This window comes from Anopheles stephensi, chromosome 3 (assembly GCF_013141755.1).
Source record: "Anopheles stephensi strain Indian chromosome 3, UCI_ANSTEP_V1.0, whole genome shotgun sequence".
Taxonomy (NCBI): domain Eukaryota; kingdom Metazoa; phylum Arthropoda; class Insecta; order Diptera; family Culicidae; genus Anopheles; species Anopheles stephensi.
In genome coordinates, this window is record NC_050203.1 from 68,773,093 (window position 1) to 68,790,071 (window position 16,979).

A 16,979-nucleotide genomic window follows, 5' to 3' on the forward strand; every position below is an offset into this window, starting at 1 on the left:
CTCGGCCTGCCATTTCTGGCTTTCTGTGACTTAGTTTTTTTTTACCCGTAGTAAAGTAGTCAGCCTTACGTACGGGGAGGTGGTCTGGATGGGATTTGAACCCCGGCCCTGCCGTGTGAAGACTGGCGCCGCTGTCGCCTCGGCCACCGGACCCCCCCAAGAAAGATCTCAGAACACTAGCCATCAAATATGAAAGTTATTAGATAACTGGCCTATTTTATTTAAAGTTGAAGTTGAAGAATTTCTATTTAATTTTCATTGGAGAAATAGTGTTTAGAAAGCTTCATGAAATATTCAGCATCACGACCAACTTTGTCTTCTTTGACTCTACAAAGTCTTCTAAAAGAGTCGCTCTCTGCCAGTCCTACAAATGAGAAGGCGCTTCGATCTGGATTCGTGCCTCGGTGCTGTTGTGTGAAGCCCAATTTACCACCGGGTGGCCCCATTAGATTTATCAGCAGATAAACATAGAGAGCTTCCTGATAGATTATGTTTCTAGAAGCATTGAGCACGCTCGGCATTTATCTCTCCATACAGCATACAGTCAGCAAGAATCTGTTTGCTCTCAACCAAATATTTACCTTGTTCACAAGGTTATCTTATCTTTATCTCACTCTCTAATCTACTTGTACGATGATTTTCCGATGAATGTGGGACATGACAAGTGTTTCGAAAAGAATAAGGAATAAGTCTGAGATCCCATCCCCAAAAACCTGGCTTGTAGTTCAGTGACAGTTTCATTCTGCATCTAAAGATAGTTTGAGTCAGTACCGTGTGTTGCGTCCCGAAGATGAACGACGATCAGCTAGTTCCCATACCGGTCGAAAGTCTACAAGATCTACAGCAAATGTACCGTCGGGATTGGCCTCGGCATGAGATTATATACAACTGGCTTCAGAACTACATCGAATGGTTACGGATCGATAGAAAACTGAAAGATTTTTCTGCCTTTTCGCTCAACGACACATGGCGAGCGAACGGTACGTTCGTAATACAGGTAAGTACATAATGTAGACCGGATGCTCAGTTCTCAGATTCAACTACAGACATTTGACACTTTCCAACACAGGACCGTTATCAGCTGCTGTTTCACACGCTCGAACACACCAACGACACTCTAACTCGTGCCTTGCATCTAGTAGACTGGGACTATTCATGGAAGATATCCGGTTGCTACCCTCGTCATCGCTCATCCATGCTTGAAATTATCGAAAAGCATCGCCTACAGCTCCAGTACGATTTCTTCACCGAAATACTGCATATGAGCAGGGAAAAGGCACTCCAGCTCGATGTCACCATCCCGCACGAACTACAACTTCGCACATTAACCATCGAGGACGCTGTGAAGGCAAACTCGCTCTGGCCCAACGGAGCCGTTGGATCGGAGTTTCTGCTCAAACGTCTCGCTCTGTGGAACCCTAGCGTGGGACTGTTCGATAAGGCTTCGGGCGAAATGGTGGCATGGTGCTTTCGATTACAGTCCGGGGCGCATGGAGTACTCGAGGTTCCCGTGAATCACAGACGCAAAGGTTATGGTACGATCGTTACCAAAGCGCTGGCCAGAAAGCTAGCCGAACTGGACTTCAATTCGTACGCCTTCGTGCAAAACGAAAACAACCCATCGCGAGAAATGTTTCAGAAGCTCGGGTTCGAAAACATCGGTACCCTGCACTGGACTCGCAACGAGCCACGAAAGCTCGTCGAATGGGATCGGTAACAAAAACAGCTGTCTACATCAGCTGAGCTAAGCCGAACAGCCCCTTTACGACACTGTATCGCTTCTAGCCGAAAACCTCCCATTCCCTCGCTTCGCCAGTTCCCCACCGGTTCCGCCTGACGCGAAAGCATACGAAATGATGTAGTAATCTTATCAGCCCTGCACAAGACCTCATCGCTAAAATAAACGATGTGTACCAACACCTACCTCAAAACAGCCTAACACACCGACAAGCGGGCGTCGTCTCTCTATCTCGTGTGCTGCTGCACTATTTGCGCATCGCTCCGGAGGGAACGGATTTAGTAGCACGCAAACAAATCAGCTATGCAGAGCAGCGACGACACGCTTGTCCGGATTCCTGCGACCGACTGGGAACAGCTGCGTGATCTTTACCGGCAGGATTGGCCACGCCACGAGGTAGCGTTTAACAATGTGCAGAACTACGTACGCTGGATCGAACGAGATCCGCAGATCAGTGCAACGCTGCTTGTTTACAGTCTAAATGGCAGCTGGCGCCAGAATGGAACCTACGTAATTATAGTAAGTTAACGCGAGTTTAAAAAACCCGGCACAGATTACTATATTGATCCGTGGTACATGTTGCCTCTTCAACCCATCCCAAGGATCATACGGATGTGTTCATGTACACGCTGGACAGTACCGGCGAAACGTTGAAGCGGATGCTGCTGCTGCTCGACTGGCATCATAGCTATCTGATGAACATGTGCCTGTACCGTGCTATCGTGCTGGAGGTGTACCAGCTGCATCGACTCGCGGTTGCCTTCGACAGTGCCGATGTCATCTATCATCTGCCGCAGCAGGTCGCGCGCCACTTTCGCTACGAGCTCCCGGTGGGCCTAACGCTCAAACGCATCGCACCCCACTACGCACCGTTCATCTACAACCAGTGGCTAAATAAATCGGTCGGCACCGAGTACTTTATCGAGCGGCTGCTCCGCTGGAACGTTTCGATGGGTCTGTTCTGTGAAGGGGTCCGCGAACCGTTGGCCTGGTGCATCCGCACGCAGAACGGTGCGCTAGGATTGCTGGGTGTGGTCGCGCAGCGGAAGGGCTACGGTTCGTTGGTGATTAAAGCGATCGCCAGACGGTTGGCCGAGCAGGGCTACAGTACGTACGCGAGCGTACGCCGCACGAACGTTGCCTCCCGCAAACTGTTCGAGAAGCTTGGGTTCCGTATAGCCGGTGAGGCGAGCTGGCTGAAGAACATGAAGAGCACGTTCGACGATTCCGAGCTTCGAAGGGTAATAAAAGCATGAGTGTTGATTAAGTTTATTTTGCTAAAAACCGAATGTGCGTTATGTGTGTGGTTATTCAGTGCTGAGCTACGACTCTTGTCGGTGAACCTTTGTCCAATACCACAGCTCGACAGCGTTAAATCCTAGCTGTTCAAACAAACTTCTCGATGCTACATTGCTCTCCACAATGAACGCTTGCGGCAGTTGACTTCGCTCGTGCAGTTGGCCCGAAAGTTGCTTGATTAGTGCACGGCCTAAACCTTTACGGCGATGGTCAGGAATCGTTTGAAAAATGGCTAACGCTCCGGTTTGATCACTGGAAAATGGAGCGTACTGTATAGAATTGGCATTGGAACGAGGCTTTCGTGTGTCCGTACACTTACATCAAACACCACGCCACTAAGCGATCGTGACGATCGTACACTCCCAACGATGGGTTACGTTTGATCAAGCGAGTTGGTAGATTGGTAAAGATCGGATCATTGTGTACCCAGTGCGCTTCGACGACGGCACTATCCTCGGGCTTCACTGCACTGAACCGATATCCCTGTTGAAGTTCACCGTGCGGATCTTTCCCATCGTCACACGGTGCCAACTGTCTGTAACACACCATACGCTCATCGCTGCTTTTCGCGAGGGAAAGAATGGCGATCGTACGATCGACCACGTCCCGGAAGCAGCAATCATATACGAGACTGACCGATGTACCCATACGGCTCATAACCGCGCGAAGCACCTTTTCCAGGCTTTCGAACGTCGCTTCCAGGGTGAAGAAGAACAGCTCCTTACAGTCCTGCGGGGTGTGGATAGGTGGATGTGTTAGGTATTTTGTAGCCGTATTCGTCACGTATAATTACCCTCAGCACGAATGTTCCCGTAGTTCGCCAATCCCGTTCCGGGTCGGTAAACACTTCCAGCTCTCCATCAGGGGCTAGCTCGCGCCAACGGTAGCCGTTCTCCAGTGTGTAGAAGGTGTATGCATATCTTGGCCATTCTGCCCGATACAGGTCTAGCAGTTCGGGTAACTCTTCCCAAGCGATCCTTTGAAGGTTTGTCACTGATGGCATGTTTTGGCAGAGTTAACAGGGATGCTAGAACTTATCTCCACCAACGCTCGATTGCAACTAACCCCGCTAGATAATGAACCTTTTCTTTACGCAATGAGCACTACTTCAAGATGATACGGGTTGTTCAATTGTTACATGGTACATGCTGTGTGCTTGTTGATGCTGTTGGCGGGCAAGCAAGCACTTCCATAAAAGCCGACACGCATTGTTCTAATGAGCAGGGTACTTATAATCTGAAGTAAGCCATTAACATCAAGCATTAAGTATTTACATAAGCGTACTTTTTCGATTGCTTTTTGTTGTAGAAGCAGTTAAAGTGAGTTAAATACTTAAAATAGCGGATTTTTATAAATATCTTCAATTTTTCTTTAGAAGAAACCGACAGCAACGCATCGACAACTGTGGTCTGGAGCCAAGCCGAAGTAAGGATACTTTAATGCGATTCCTCAGCAAACGTGCAAAGCTAGGTAAACGAAGGTAAACCGGGCAAGGCGGCCTGTTTGCAAGTAGGTCGTTACGTCCAACGAGGAGAGTTCCACATTTGTCTAAATTGTTTTTATACAATACCGAAGCACAAACATCCTCCCGCCCTGCAATCCCGATGAGATAAGCAAAATAGCAGCAGCAGAAGCATCGGCGAGCTAATCTACCGATCAGACGCTGCAGCACGGGTTCCGGATCACAATTATGCAAACCTACGACCTGACCCTTTTGTCAATCACCGCCCGCCTCCATACCAGCAATTATGTGTTTTGCAGCGGAATTTGCTTTGTCGGTCGGGAAGCAAAAAAAAGTGCACTCAATCCATCTTACTGCAGCGCAAAACGGATTTTATTTATGGAACCGTAGCCCGTGTGTGTGTGTGTCTTATCGTCCGTAAATCTCCACCAAGAAGTCGAGCGGATTGCCGATGAAGCGAGTCTGCAGGGCCAAGTTGACGAACCGCTGATAGAGTCCACCACCCGTGATGTGTGCCTGGCCGGTACGGTTGAAGGTACGATCGTACGCCCGAATGGCGGTAATGTTGTAGATGCCGGTGTAATTTACCTGTCGGCTTACAAGCCCTCCAGGGATGCCGGGTGCCGCGGTCACCTGTCTACGGACGAAAAACGAAGCTCGTTACGCTAGGATTCGTTTCGAACGTTAGCAAACACTTACGAGTAAAGGATACGATCGCCGGGGTTGACGGTGCCCAGAATAAGATCCGAAGCGTGAATCAAACCGAACAGCGCTACGGTAAGAATAACACAAGCCGCCAACAACTTTGCCATGATGCGCTACTGCAAGCCTTCAAACGTGGGTGTACTGCTGCGAGCTGCGAAGTTACCGTGTGTACCACTGATGTGCCACGCTTTGGTATCGGAACACCTCTTTTATATCGTCTTCGAACGACTGCCTATCACCGCATCGTGTTGGCGCTCCGTCGATAAAAAGTTGACGAATACAATACCGGAAGCTGGCGGTCGATAAGATAAAGGGAAACATGTTCTTCCATTGTAGCAAAAGCGAGAAAGAAAGATGCATTGAGTCCAGGGTTTTAGGGCCAAACGGTGCAACCATCCGATTGACCAACGATATGGTGTTAAATTGGCACATGTATGTTGCAATACGCGGGCTTAACGGCTAGCAGAAGTGGCTTGAAGGGTTGAAAGTCATCGCCTTCGGAGGGAGGTAACGGGATTGCCCTTCAAACAATACACATGAGCCACAGTTTGATGCATCGCGGCGTGTTGTTTCGATGTTTCCTGCAACTTCTTGTATGCTGCTTCTGTGAAGCTATCGAAACCACAAGCTTAAATGCAATTTTAAATTCCATAAAAAATGTTTAGTGCGGGGCGTTCATTGGTCAAGGCGATAACCAAGTAAGTTCAAATCCCATCCAGACCGCCTCCCCGTACGTAGGACTGACTATCCAGCTACGTGTAGTACCAAGGTAGGAAAACGTTAGCTCTAAAAGTATTCGGAAGGATCTTCTCGTGCATTCTTTTGCTTGACACATCAACGATCAATACAATTTATCAGCTTCAACAGAATACTTCCTTTGGAACCTCTCCCAAATTACTTTATTTTCGTTTATTTACATGTTTAATCTTGTTTTCTCTTGTTTTGGTTTCATTTAGTGATTTTATGTTATCTGTAACTCACCAACATTTGTCCAGCGTTTCACTGGTAGCATTTAAAACAGTCTGGAAACTACCACCGATTCGGAGCGCAGTCTCTTGCCGCTCACACATGGCTTGTATAGTGTTATAGAAAGATCTTAGATACTCTTCCTCTTAACGGACTCGACCCGGTAAACGGATGGGTACTGTCCGGAAACGACTTTTGAAGCTAGTTTGGTTAAATAATTTATTTTTGAGCTTTAAATTGTGTCACTATGAGCCAGATTCAATAACAGTTTGATGCAAAATCCAGATCTGGGTAATTCAATGCTTACTGTGATACCCACACACGGGAATATCGTTGGATAGTGACCTTCAAAGGTATATTGTCGCCTCGTCTAAATAAACTGCGAGCTATTAGCTTGCTATTTTATTTCAAACAAGCAGTGCTATGCAGCTCTGCCCTCACTAAGCAATTCTAACCTCATAAGGTAGCTAGAACCTCACTAAAAAGCTCTGTCCTCATGAAGGAAGTTCTAGCCTCACTGTAAACCTCTACATTCCCTATGAAGTGCTGTCTTCAGGAGAAAAATTTGATCTGGCAAAGTAGCTCTACTCTAATTGCTGCCCTAACATTCTAGAGAGCAACTGTCCTCTTTAAAAAAAAAAAAAGGCTACTTAACACTACACCCGAGCCATCTAATAATTCCACCATTTATCGTCCCGGGTTAACCACAACCCAGTGAAGATTTTGTATTTTCCGGAAGCCAACACTCTCAAACAGTTTTATCGATTTTTCATTCTCATGTAAAACGTACGCTTTGGAATCGGATCCCGAACGTGCCAGCCGTCGTGCCAGCTCCTCTACCACCATTCGTCCGTATCCCCTACGGCAGCAGGCGGCCGTTGTTTGAAGATCCGAGTGGGCACCGGTTTGATCGCTGCCGAAAACCGAAACTTTTATCTCACCATTCTCTTTTAACAGACCATCTGTCGCAAAACATACCTTAAACACCACGAAACAAGCACGCCCGTTTCGTCGAACAATCCAACATTCTCGTTCAACAGTATCAATCGCTTCAGTAGCCCATACCCTGCCTCATAGCTAATATGGTTTCGCAGAGGCCACTCCACGTAGATCGTGTCCAAATCCTTTAGCTGCAGCCTGCTCAACGTGAAGCCCTTCGGTATGGTGGACGAATGCAGTGTTAGCGCTTGCTCCTTGGGCAGGAAATAGTAATTTGCGCATTTACTGCTTGACACCGTCAGACATTTGTCGCTGATGATTCTCTCAACCGCGGGATGGAACTTCTCTAAATAATCCATACTGATTTCGTTAAACGCGTCCCAGCCAATAAGCGATAAAAGTTGTACAAGCACTGTCCAACTGTTGTCGTCAGCTTTCGAGTAAAAGTATATCTCAAAGCCATCCTAAACCATAGCAATCAGGAAGATCATTTAATCGTACAGCAGAGCTATCAGGCGACGTGTACTTACTTTCAACAGAAACGAGCCATCTATCCTCCAGTTACCATTTAACGAGTAACATTTTACGTCCAGCGTTTCGTGATGCCCCTTCCAAGTCTCGTAATTCCCCAGCAGATAGTAGGCAAACTCATGCTTTGGCCAATCACACTGAAACAGCTGCCTGAGCTCGGTCCAATCAGCGGTAGGAATTTCCACCAGATGATCACAACCCGTCATTGCTACGCGAAAGCAAGAAATGAGACTGAATGTGCAAAGATAATCGTGCGAAGTATTTGCAAAAGCCTAGCCTAGGTTAGGCTGATAATGTGTCATCAGTAGTTTAATCAGCATAGAGTTAGCACACAGGGAGAAAATTGCGGGTGAGTGTGTCGATCGTATACAAGAGGAAGAGCCTGTTACAAGATCATAAGATCAATTTATAATATGTTGTAACGTCCCACAATTACTTAATAAACTAAAACAAACGAATTTTTTAGGTCAGCTAAGTAAACCTTATTCAAAGCAAAGCAATAAACAATCAATGTTCTACTTGAACAATCGTTTCGTGTCTGGTGAAATGCAACAATTTAAACCACTTTAATGGAGTATCATTATCGTGAGACGAAATAGCCGGCACACACACGCCATCCGTTTAAATTCCCAACAACCCTTCACCAGTCGAAGTCGAGGACTTATCCACCAACACGATCAGTCAGTGATCTTATGGCGATTGGAACGTTAGCTCGCTTTATAAAGCCCTAACATAAGAACAAACGCTTAGGTAAAGTTTGTGTAAAATGTGTGAAAGTACGATCATCTGTTTGCGCTGTGGCACAAGAACGCTGAACGCTAAAAGGACGCCTTTTCTGGTGCTGTACATCACAGCGCTACTGACGGAAGTTTTCGCTATGTACTACGATTATTCCTACACCGAGCAACAGCTATCGGCAGTAGAGGAAAGCATGAAACTGTTGGCTGTCGGTGAAAAATTTCAACTACCGCTCAAGGGACGGATTATATTTCTAACCTACTGGAATTTGGTGAGTGGTTTTAAGGTAGACGCTAAGTATCATTTAGTGATTAAGTATATCATAGTGAGAAACACTTTAAGAACTTGTAATGGTAGAAGAGAAGCAGAAATATTTTATACGAGCCCTATGAAACATACAACTCAAACCAAAAACTGAACGCAATATCAAGATGATTGTACCTTTAAAAATTGGCATGCAATCTCGCCGTTGTTGTGCGTGACTGGAGATCATTTGTCGTTGTAAGTATGCTCAATCTATCGTTGTGTATTTTGTGAAGGGTTGTTGCACCATCTACACACACGTCTGAGGTAACTAAAGGGGATTAATTGGATGTCATTGAAACTGTAACTACTTAAACTCTAGTCGATATACTTGGGTTTAGGCAAACATCCGTCCGTACACATCTAGCAAGGTCCGGCTGTACGGCTTATTAAATCTTAAGGAACCTTACGCATCCAGTTTTGTATCTTGTTTCAACTCAGCAAGACTACAAATGGAATGTTGCTCGTTTCTATGCCCTGCAATTCCATATTGACCTCAACGAACTGAAAATCAAACTTATTTGGACCTATTTGTGCCAGCTGAGTGGAAAACCACCAGGGTTGTCAAACTTTTTTTTAACATGGACCATGCAGAGCAAACTCATGTCACATGGTCAATCACATTGAAAAAAGAATCCAGAGCTTACTGCAATCTGTATTGAGGAATATCTAGCTCATAATCACAACCAGTCTTTACTGCGCGAAGGAAACAAATAAGACTGACCACACAAAAGATAATCGCTAAATACACAAATGTCTAGACAGTTGACTGTCATCACTGGTTTTACCATGATAAGAATAAAGTCACCATAAACCGAATATTTGCGGGTGAATATATATTTTTTCATTCAAAAAGGACGGCCTTGCCGTAATAAAAAAAATGTATATATTTTTTTTAAATCCAATGTGTTACGCTTTAGTGTCATATGTGTTTCAATCACAATCTCAACAATCCATCGTTAACGAAAAGCAGTGTCACGCGGTACAGGCCTCAATCTTCCCATTCAAAGTTCGGCACAGTCGGTATCGTTCGCAACCAGTACGCTTCACCATCATGTTTGAATCCAATCCTTTCAAACATCTTCTTCGACGGTACGTTAGCCGCATTCACTAAAGCAAAGCAATCGTGACCGAGGGCGGCTATTTGTTTAGCCGTTGCTATTGCCACGACTGTTCCGAACCCGCGTCGCAAATAATCCGCATCGACCTGTAGCGCTCCGAGTGGTCCAGCCTGCAGACGGAAGCACCACGCTACCAGCTTGCCCGAGGCACACTCGTACAATCCCACGTTCGCGTTCCGGGCGGCTAGCCTCTGCAAGAAAAACAACGAACCCTGGTGCCGGTTGGGCCAGAGTTCGTTCGCTTTGACCGCGTCTTCCGCGCTCAGCGCCTTCAATTCAAATCCTTCCGGTACGGACAGCTGTAGTGCATCACAGTCTGCCTTTGGCATGTAGTAAAGATATGTTTCACTATCATACTCTTTCTGGAGATTTTTTGCTGCGATCACATCGATGACGGGTTTCCGATGGCGGGCGAGTAACGAGCTCACTTTCAATCCTTTGCTCCAGTCGAGCAGATGAAGAGCCTTTTCCAGTACACGATTGCTCGGCTCCTTGCTGTACACAAACAGTTGATAGCGATCCTGCAAAGAACCAACGGTTGGATAATAATTTCACATTTATCGCGTGTCGTAACGTACCACAACTAAGTAAGTTCCATCTTCGCGCCACGTTCCATTCAAACAGTAAATGGTGAGATTCTTAATGGTAGGATCCTTCTCATACCAGCGGATGTAGTTGTCAATCGTTGCGTGGGCTACGTGATGTTCTGGCCAACTTTCACGATACAGATCACGCAGCGCGTTCCACTCGTTCGGGGGAATGATGCAAAGCCGGTCCGTAGTGGCCATCGTTTGTACTGCAAATGAGTTCACAGATAAGCGTGGAATGGCATCACAGACTACATTGGAGCACGTGAAGATACGGTTCCTCACTATGGGTGATATGTGTATATGCTGGATGTGATCAGTTATTTGGTTGCGTTTTTTTCTCTTTCTCCACTGGAGACCTGCCAAGTGTAGGATAGAATGTGTAGGTCAAATGTTGCAACTTGATAATCATCTGCGCCACGTACATTGAATCCAGCGCAAGCATGAATTATAATTCCTCCAAAGCCTTGAGTAGCCATAATTATCTACCAAGAACTTATCTTCATCTTTGCCGGTTTTTTTAACACTTACAATAATTGGGAACATAAACTCTAAATTTTACGTTCGTTTAAGAATTCCTTTCCAAAAGTAGTGGATGTATTCAAAATATTCATGGTTCAAAACTTTCATGGTTTTTAATGAATTCCAAAATACCAGACCAAAACTGTCGATACAAATTTCCCAAAAAAAAAATCATTCCCTTAAAAATATTGCCTGTTTTAAATTATAAAAAATAAATCGCAAAACAACACACAAAGCGTAGTTTGACATGCCTGGCGTTCATTGTTCGGCAAATTGTCTGTATGAAGCTAACGAAGCTAACATATGAAGCTTTTCATTATTTAACGCAAAATATGCAAGCCTTTTTATGCAAATTATAATTCTATGCTAGAAGAAGAAAAAATTCTTACAAAATTACACCATACAAAAGGCGTTTAAAAGAAAGGAAAACAATAGAAACACAACAAGTATCACATATCGGGTATCACACCGTCATCCACAACAGATGGCAGAAGTGAGCGAACACAAATACGCTCTGCTCTGTGACTCTCACTCTCTCTCGCTACGCGTTGCGTGTCCTTCACTTTTCACTCTTCACTCACGCACCCCGTATTCATATTTCATGTCGAAAGTGTCATCTTCGCTCACTTTCCCGTCCAAACGACGTCAAGTATGGGGCGCCTCCATCGGCTCACATCACAGCCAAACACAAAGAGAAAACACTTCGCTCTCTCTCGCTCGCTGCTACACATTTGCTCTTAAATTTCATGTGGGGCAACACCAACCCTACATGCACACTGCACTACCGTTTTGCAAGTAAAACTCCGCGTACCGTACCCGCTTGCTCAGCATAAAATTCATTCATTCGTGTACTATCGGCAGTGGTGTACGTTTCTCGGTATTAGGGCGACCCACGATACCGAGGTAGGTGCTAACGTAGGGACCGACCGACCACCTATCCACAACTGCAGGGTGATACCAAAGTGACTGGTTTGCGTGGGTTAATAAATGAAGTGAAGCCAGTAGTGTTAAAGTTTCAGGTCCAAGCTCTAACTCTTGCTTTAAGTGTTCCGGAAACACGTGTGAGAAGAATCTCCACTCCCTTCTTGTGGTCATGAACTCTTGTTAAAAAATGAAAGCATACTAATTAAAAAAAAAGCTCCTTTTAGAGCAAAGTGTCTGCAGCGTTCTCTCCAACAGCAACAGCAAGAGTGAAAAATAAAACCGCTTTACATATCTCGTCGGTCGGCTACTTTGAACCACTGCACACTCTGTAATCAAACGTCGCAGTGTGTCTTTCGCTCAGCGAATCCGTACTTCCGCGCAGACGTTTCCCCGTGGCCTTTAAAGCAAAAGAACCGCACCAGCGTGACCGCATCATCGCATCTTCACAAATTTGCGTGTGTTTGTGCGTGTGTTCTTTTCTTCCATTTCGTGAAAGTATCCCATTTCTCGCCTACCGACAAACAAAACGGCCATACCGACACCAGGTGAAGTGTGGCAAGTGGCTGAAACGGATTCGGGTGCGAGCTAATGAGCTGGTTGCCTTTCGGTGTGGGTGTCCGTTTGTAGAGCATTAAAAAAAACGTGTCAAGTGGTGTAAACCGGAAGCTACCGGGAAGATAACGAACAAAGGGAAACAGCTGTCGTTCCTGTACGTTTCACAGTGGTGTTTTTCCCAACCTTATATTCTGGAGTGTATTTCTTCCCCCCCTCTGTCTGCAGTGTAGCGTAAGTGAGTGAGTGTTTGTGTGTCTTAAGCAGCCAAAATGTCCAGCGTGCAGCTCTACAAGCTGCCAGCCTTCGTTATTACGTGGCACCTGATCGCGTTCGGGCAGTACGGGTATGCGATTTACTACGATCGCTTTTTCGTCCACATTCCGGATGATCTCGCCGTGCCGAAAATGATGCGACCGACGGAGTACGGTGGCCGATCGAAGTTCTTGACCTACTGGTGTTTGGTTAGTATGGACAATAATATTCCTAATTTAAACATTTTTATTTTCGTTCATTTAAACAGAGGGGTCGATCCTTGTGTTAGTCAATTTAAATATTTTTAAGCGTCGGTAAAGAAGGTCTAAATTTAAAGCTTTTGTTTAATCAATAACTGAAAGCACACCAGGACCGAGCTGTTCACGTGTACATTCAGATACCAAATATGAAACGGCTGTGTTCTTCTACTAGGACAAAGTATGTGATATATAATTTGCATAAAAACCACACTTCACAACTTATAAATCGTCAAAAAAGCATTGCATAAAGGAATAAATTTTACAAAAACCCATCCCAGGAAACAACTAAGCAGCGGCTAAATTTTAACTGTCCAAATTTAGAAAAGCTTCTGAAGGTCACCGCCACCGCCATTCGCCAACAGGACACACCCGCGTTGGAAGGCGTGTATTTTTTTCTTTACTCTACTCTCTCCAGCCGGTACACCGTGTTTCATCATCCGGCTCAGCCAGTCAGTGTGTGTGAAACAAATAGTCCATGGTGTTGTCAAAAATGTGCATATGTTTTGCTTCTTCCACCGGACCGCCAAACCTCGGCCGCCATCAAAATCATCAACAACACATCAACTCGCGAAATTCGTTATTGCAAGCGGATCAATAAAGCGAAAGATTTATGGACGGCTTCCGTAGAAGCAAGGCGGAATAAGGTACAAGCAGGAAACCAACAAAAAAAAATGGGCAGCACACCACCACTGACTGCATTGGGACTGCCGCGGTGGAGCCAAACCAACAAAAAAAAACGAAAAAACGACCACGATTCCTGCACGAAACAACATTAAACTTCCAGAGCATGTTTCCGTTTCGTGCATTTTTTTTTTGTGTCGTTGTTTAAAGTTTCCTTGGAGCACTTATTACACCAGTGTGCGCTGTGTTCGGCCCCTCAACCAAACCCCTCTGTGTTTAGTATACTTAAAAATGAAAACACTTTGGCCGATGATAAAATGTACGCAATTTGTTAAAAATAAAATTTAACATAAACAAATGGGCGCTCGTAAGACACGCAGCCACACGCGCGTGCTCTGGCCGTGCGGCGTGGAACATCGACAAGCATTTTGATACCGTTTGGTTCAAGCTGCTGGCAGCCGATAATGACCTAACATTATCGCCCTGTTGCTGGTGCAGGTGTGTCGAAAAATTCTACACAGACCATTTGCTGGAACGGTTGGGCGTATTATACCCGATGGAGCCGCCTGGTGACTGATGTAAAAGAAATGCTTGAAGCGATTGAAATTTATCCAGCAATTAAGCAAATATTTTCCATTATCATTAAAAAAATGTTTTGCAATTTACGCAAAAAATTCTACAACCTAATACAAAATGCAAGCATAGAAAATAAATGTTTAAATGCTCAGATTATACGTTATACTCAGGCAATGCAATTACAAGTCTGGAAAAGAGAAATGCCTATCCATAAGCCCCACGTTATAAATAATCTCCAGTTTCTTTTTGTTTGTGTATTTCTGCCAGAAAAAAATTGGTGATACATATGGTGCCATCATATTGCGTGCCAAATGTATATTTGTATGATAATATTACTCGATGCCACTCCTCGCTTGAGTCGAGAGATGCCAGAGTAGCTTCTGCAAGAATTACTACCGGTTTTTACTTTTTTTCCATATGAATGATGTAGAATAAAACATGCTTATTCATTTCCTTTTTGCTTTAACTGTACAATTTTATACGTTAAGTACGCTAACGTAGAATAGTTATAGGAAAGGTTTTCACCATCCTACTCAATATCGAATTTAATTTTCGGTTCCGTAAACCATCTTCTGGTCCGACTTCGTTACTCGACGAAATCATATCGCCAAACATTTTATCAATTCATTTTACATCTACCACAATCGACCTCCATACCAGAGTGTGTCTGAGGTCATTGGTAAAGATCACGATTCCGATGCCACTTGAGACAGCAGCAGGGGCAGACGAAGCCAATGCAGCAGCGCGACTGGGTACTATTGCTTGTTCCAAAAATCGATACCTACGTACTTGTTCCCTTTCTTGTGCACGTCCTTCTGCCAGCATGGCATAGATGGGGTGGTTAGGAGGTGTGGAACAAATCACATAATCACTTTAACGACTTTGTCCCCTCGATGACGGCACCATAGTGTTACGCAAAGCAGCCAGCCAACTTTGTCGGCTTCCAGTCTGCGACTCCAATTGTTCCAAATTCCGATTCGTTTGCCCACTCGTTCACCAACAGCTTAAATTGACTGGCAAACGATTTCCAATAAAATTGCTTGTTATCGGCCTAGCGGTTTTGGTCTATAAATCCTTAATACATAAAACCCTGAAGGCGATTAGGACAGTATGATTGCAGGAAGTTCTCTGAAAAAACTTTACTTAACTTGATATCCTATATTGCCGGTACCAGTACGAGTTCATCTTATGTCTCTCCATCCGATAGCATCTGACCTGCACCATCATCAACGGGGCTACCAGTTATCAAGGTATCTCCGATATAAGCTCGAGATAAGTAAATTGCGACGATGATGCACAGTTGTAAATTGGCGCACTTACGTCCGTAGAAGAGTCTATCCTCTTGGGTGGTGCTTGGGACAAGCAAGCACCTCACCGAAAACAAACAAAACACCCGATCTCCCCGATGGCAGCACGACGTGATGCGCCCACACTTGATGGTAACCATATGCTAGCCAGAAACACCTTGGCCTGCCGTGTGGAGCACGCCAGCGAAGATACCATTCCGCGCAACGATGCGGATACCGACTGTTTTATAGACTCCAATAAAATGTGGTGCTGGAACAGATATTGGGGAACGCAACGAGGGAACATTTTATTTCTAAAGAAACAACCACTTTTTCGAGGTTGTGCTGTTGAAGGTGTAATGCCAAAAAAAGCGATTGTCCAGAGCCAAGAATGTAGACAAGATACAAGATTTCAAAACGCCAAACACTTCTTTAAATAAACACTTATGAATTGTAAAATAGTAAACTATAGTGCCCATTACTAGGTTAGTAGAGCAACTGATAAAAGGAGCTGCTTTAAGGCACTTTGAGTCTTCCAGACATCAAGACTTTAATACAGATATCAAGAGCTCAAGATTCTTCTACTCAAAAACAACTTCAAAAAAAATTTAAAAGCTTATGCTCCAAACGGAAAACGTGATAACTTGGTTTCATACATTATTTTTTGGACGCCTTAGACTTTGAAACTTTTCAGCATTTGGTAACTACAATAAAAAATTTGGTCCGGTCGGTCGGTCCGGTGGCCGAGGCGACAACGGCGCCTGTCTTCAACACGGCAGGACCGGGGTTTAAATCCCATCCAGACCGTCTCCCCGTACACAGGGCTGTGATTACCTTGCTACAGGTGAAATCAAGCCACAGAAAGCCAGAAATGGCAGGCCGAGACCCCTCTCGAGGTTATAGTGCCACCGAAGAAGAAGAAGAAGAAGAAGAATAAAGCGAAATCTGATGCAAAACCTGGTTTAATCAAACACTTTTCAAACGCTATAGCTTGTTAGGGATTGCTCCCGAAGCAACGAGATGTTGCTATTTTCAATATCATTGTGACGAAGATGAAGATCGCACAATAACAACAAAATCTTCATAAAATTGTTTCTAAAAATACCATTCGCAAGCTAATTAAAAAACATGGCAAAAAAAATCCTCAGAAAGAAAAAAATCTACTGAGCTATCATTACAACAATACTCACCGCTCTTGTGATTGCCTGCCCGTTCACAACAAATATATTGCGGAGAGAGTTCAGCGAACTTCGAGTGCATTCGAGTGAATCAGCTGTTATGGCGCTACACTATATCGACACGATTTCCAATGAACCGCAGAAGACCGATGGTGCAGTCCAATAGGCAATCGATGCACTTTCTATAGCTCTTAGATCCTTTACTACCATCACTTAGCTTTCTGAACAATCGGTGTTATTGATGGCATTACTTTTCAAATCAATGTTAACACTAACCGGATTCCGGATTCGAAGGACGAGTAATTCTCACTTTGTTTATTTGTGCAGCAGCATTTCCGGATCGCGAATTGCGCACGTTTGCTGCTGCGATGCTTTCGCTCCAACTGGCAGCTGTCAAAATCTGGCTGAAAATGTCA

General features: G+C 44.8%; 5 protein-coding genes across 5 annotated transcripts; 2 read left to right on the forward strand and 3 right to left on the reverse strand.

Moving 5' to 3' along the window:
* The first annotated feature begins 22 nt into the window (after positions 1 to 22).
* LOC118512461 lies at positions 23 to 1,939 on the forward strand. The gene is made up of 2 exons (XM_036056931.1): positions 23 to 997; positions 1,070 to 1,939. The coding sequence occupies exons 1-2, from the start codon at positions 791 to 793 to the stop codon at positions 1,715 to 1,717; spliced, it is 855 nt and encodes a 284-aa protein (XP_035912824.1). The 5' UTR covers positions 23 to 790; the 3' UTR covers positions 1,718 to 1,939.
* LOC118512458 lies at positions 1,925 to 3,027 on the forward strand. The gene is made up of 2 exons (XM_036056929.1): positions 1,925 to 2,257; positions 2,341 to 3,027. Exons 1-2 carry the CDS (start codon positions 2,042 to 2,044, stop codon positions 2,992 to 2,994), a joined length of 870 nt encoding a protein of 289 aa, XP_035912822.1. The 5' UTR covers positions 1,925 to 2,041; the 3' UTR covers positions 2,995 to 3,027.
* Positions 3,021 to 16,846, reverse strand: LOC118510031. The gene is made up of 9 exons (XM_036051419.1): positions 16,576 to 16,846; positions 7,640 to 7,848; positions 7,149 to 7,573; positions 6,961 to 7,083; positions 5,368 to 5,496; positions 4,929 to 5,136; positions 3,831 to 4,052; positions 3,357 to 3,766; positions 3,021 to 3,289 (listed from the first exon to the last, which is right to left on the reverse strand). The coding sequence occupies exons 1-9, from the start codon at positions 16,643 to 16,645 to the stop codon at positions 3,061 to 3,063; spliced, it is 2,025 nt and encodes a 674-aa protein (XP_035907312.1). The 5' UTR covers positions 16,646 to 16,846; the 3' UTR covers positions 3,021 to 3,060.
* On the reverse strand, positions 4,850 to 5,398 carry LOC118512463. The gene is made up of 2 exons (XM_036056933.1): positions 5,199 to 5,398; positions 4,850 to 5,136 (listed from the first exon to the last, which is right to left on the reverse strand). Exons 1-2 carry the CDS (start codon positions 5,309 to 5,311, stop codon positions 4,908 to 4,910), a joined length of 342 nt encoding a protein of 113 aa, XP_035912826.1. The 5' UTR covers positions 5,312 to 5,398; the 3' UTR covers positions 4,850 to 4,907.
* Positions 9,501 to 16,957, reverse strand: LOC118512459. Its single transcript, XM_036056930.1, has 3 exons — positions 16,840 to 16,957; positions 10,381 to 10,598; positions 9,501 to 10,323 (listed from the first exon to the last, which is right to left on the reverse strand). The coding sequence occupies exons 2-3, from the start codon at positions 10,588 to 10,590 to the stop codon at positions 9,673 to 9,675; spliced, it is 861 nt and encodes a 286-aa protein (XP_035912823.1). The 5' UTR covers positions 10,591 to 10,598; positions 16,840 to 16,957; the 3' UTR covers positions 9,501 to 9,672.
* Positions 16,958 to 16,979: the final 22 nt, after the last annotated feature.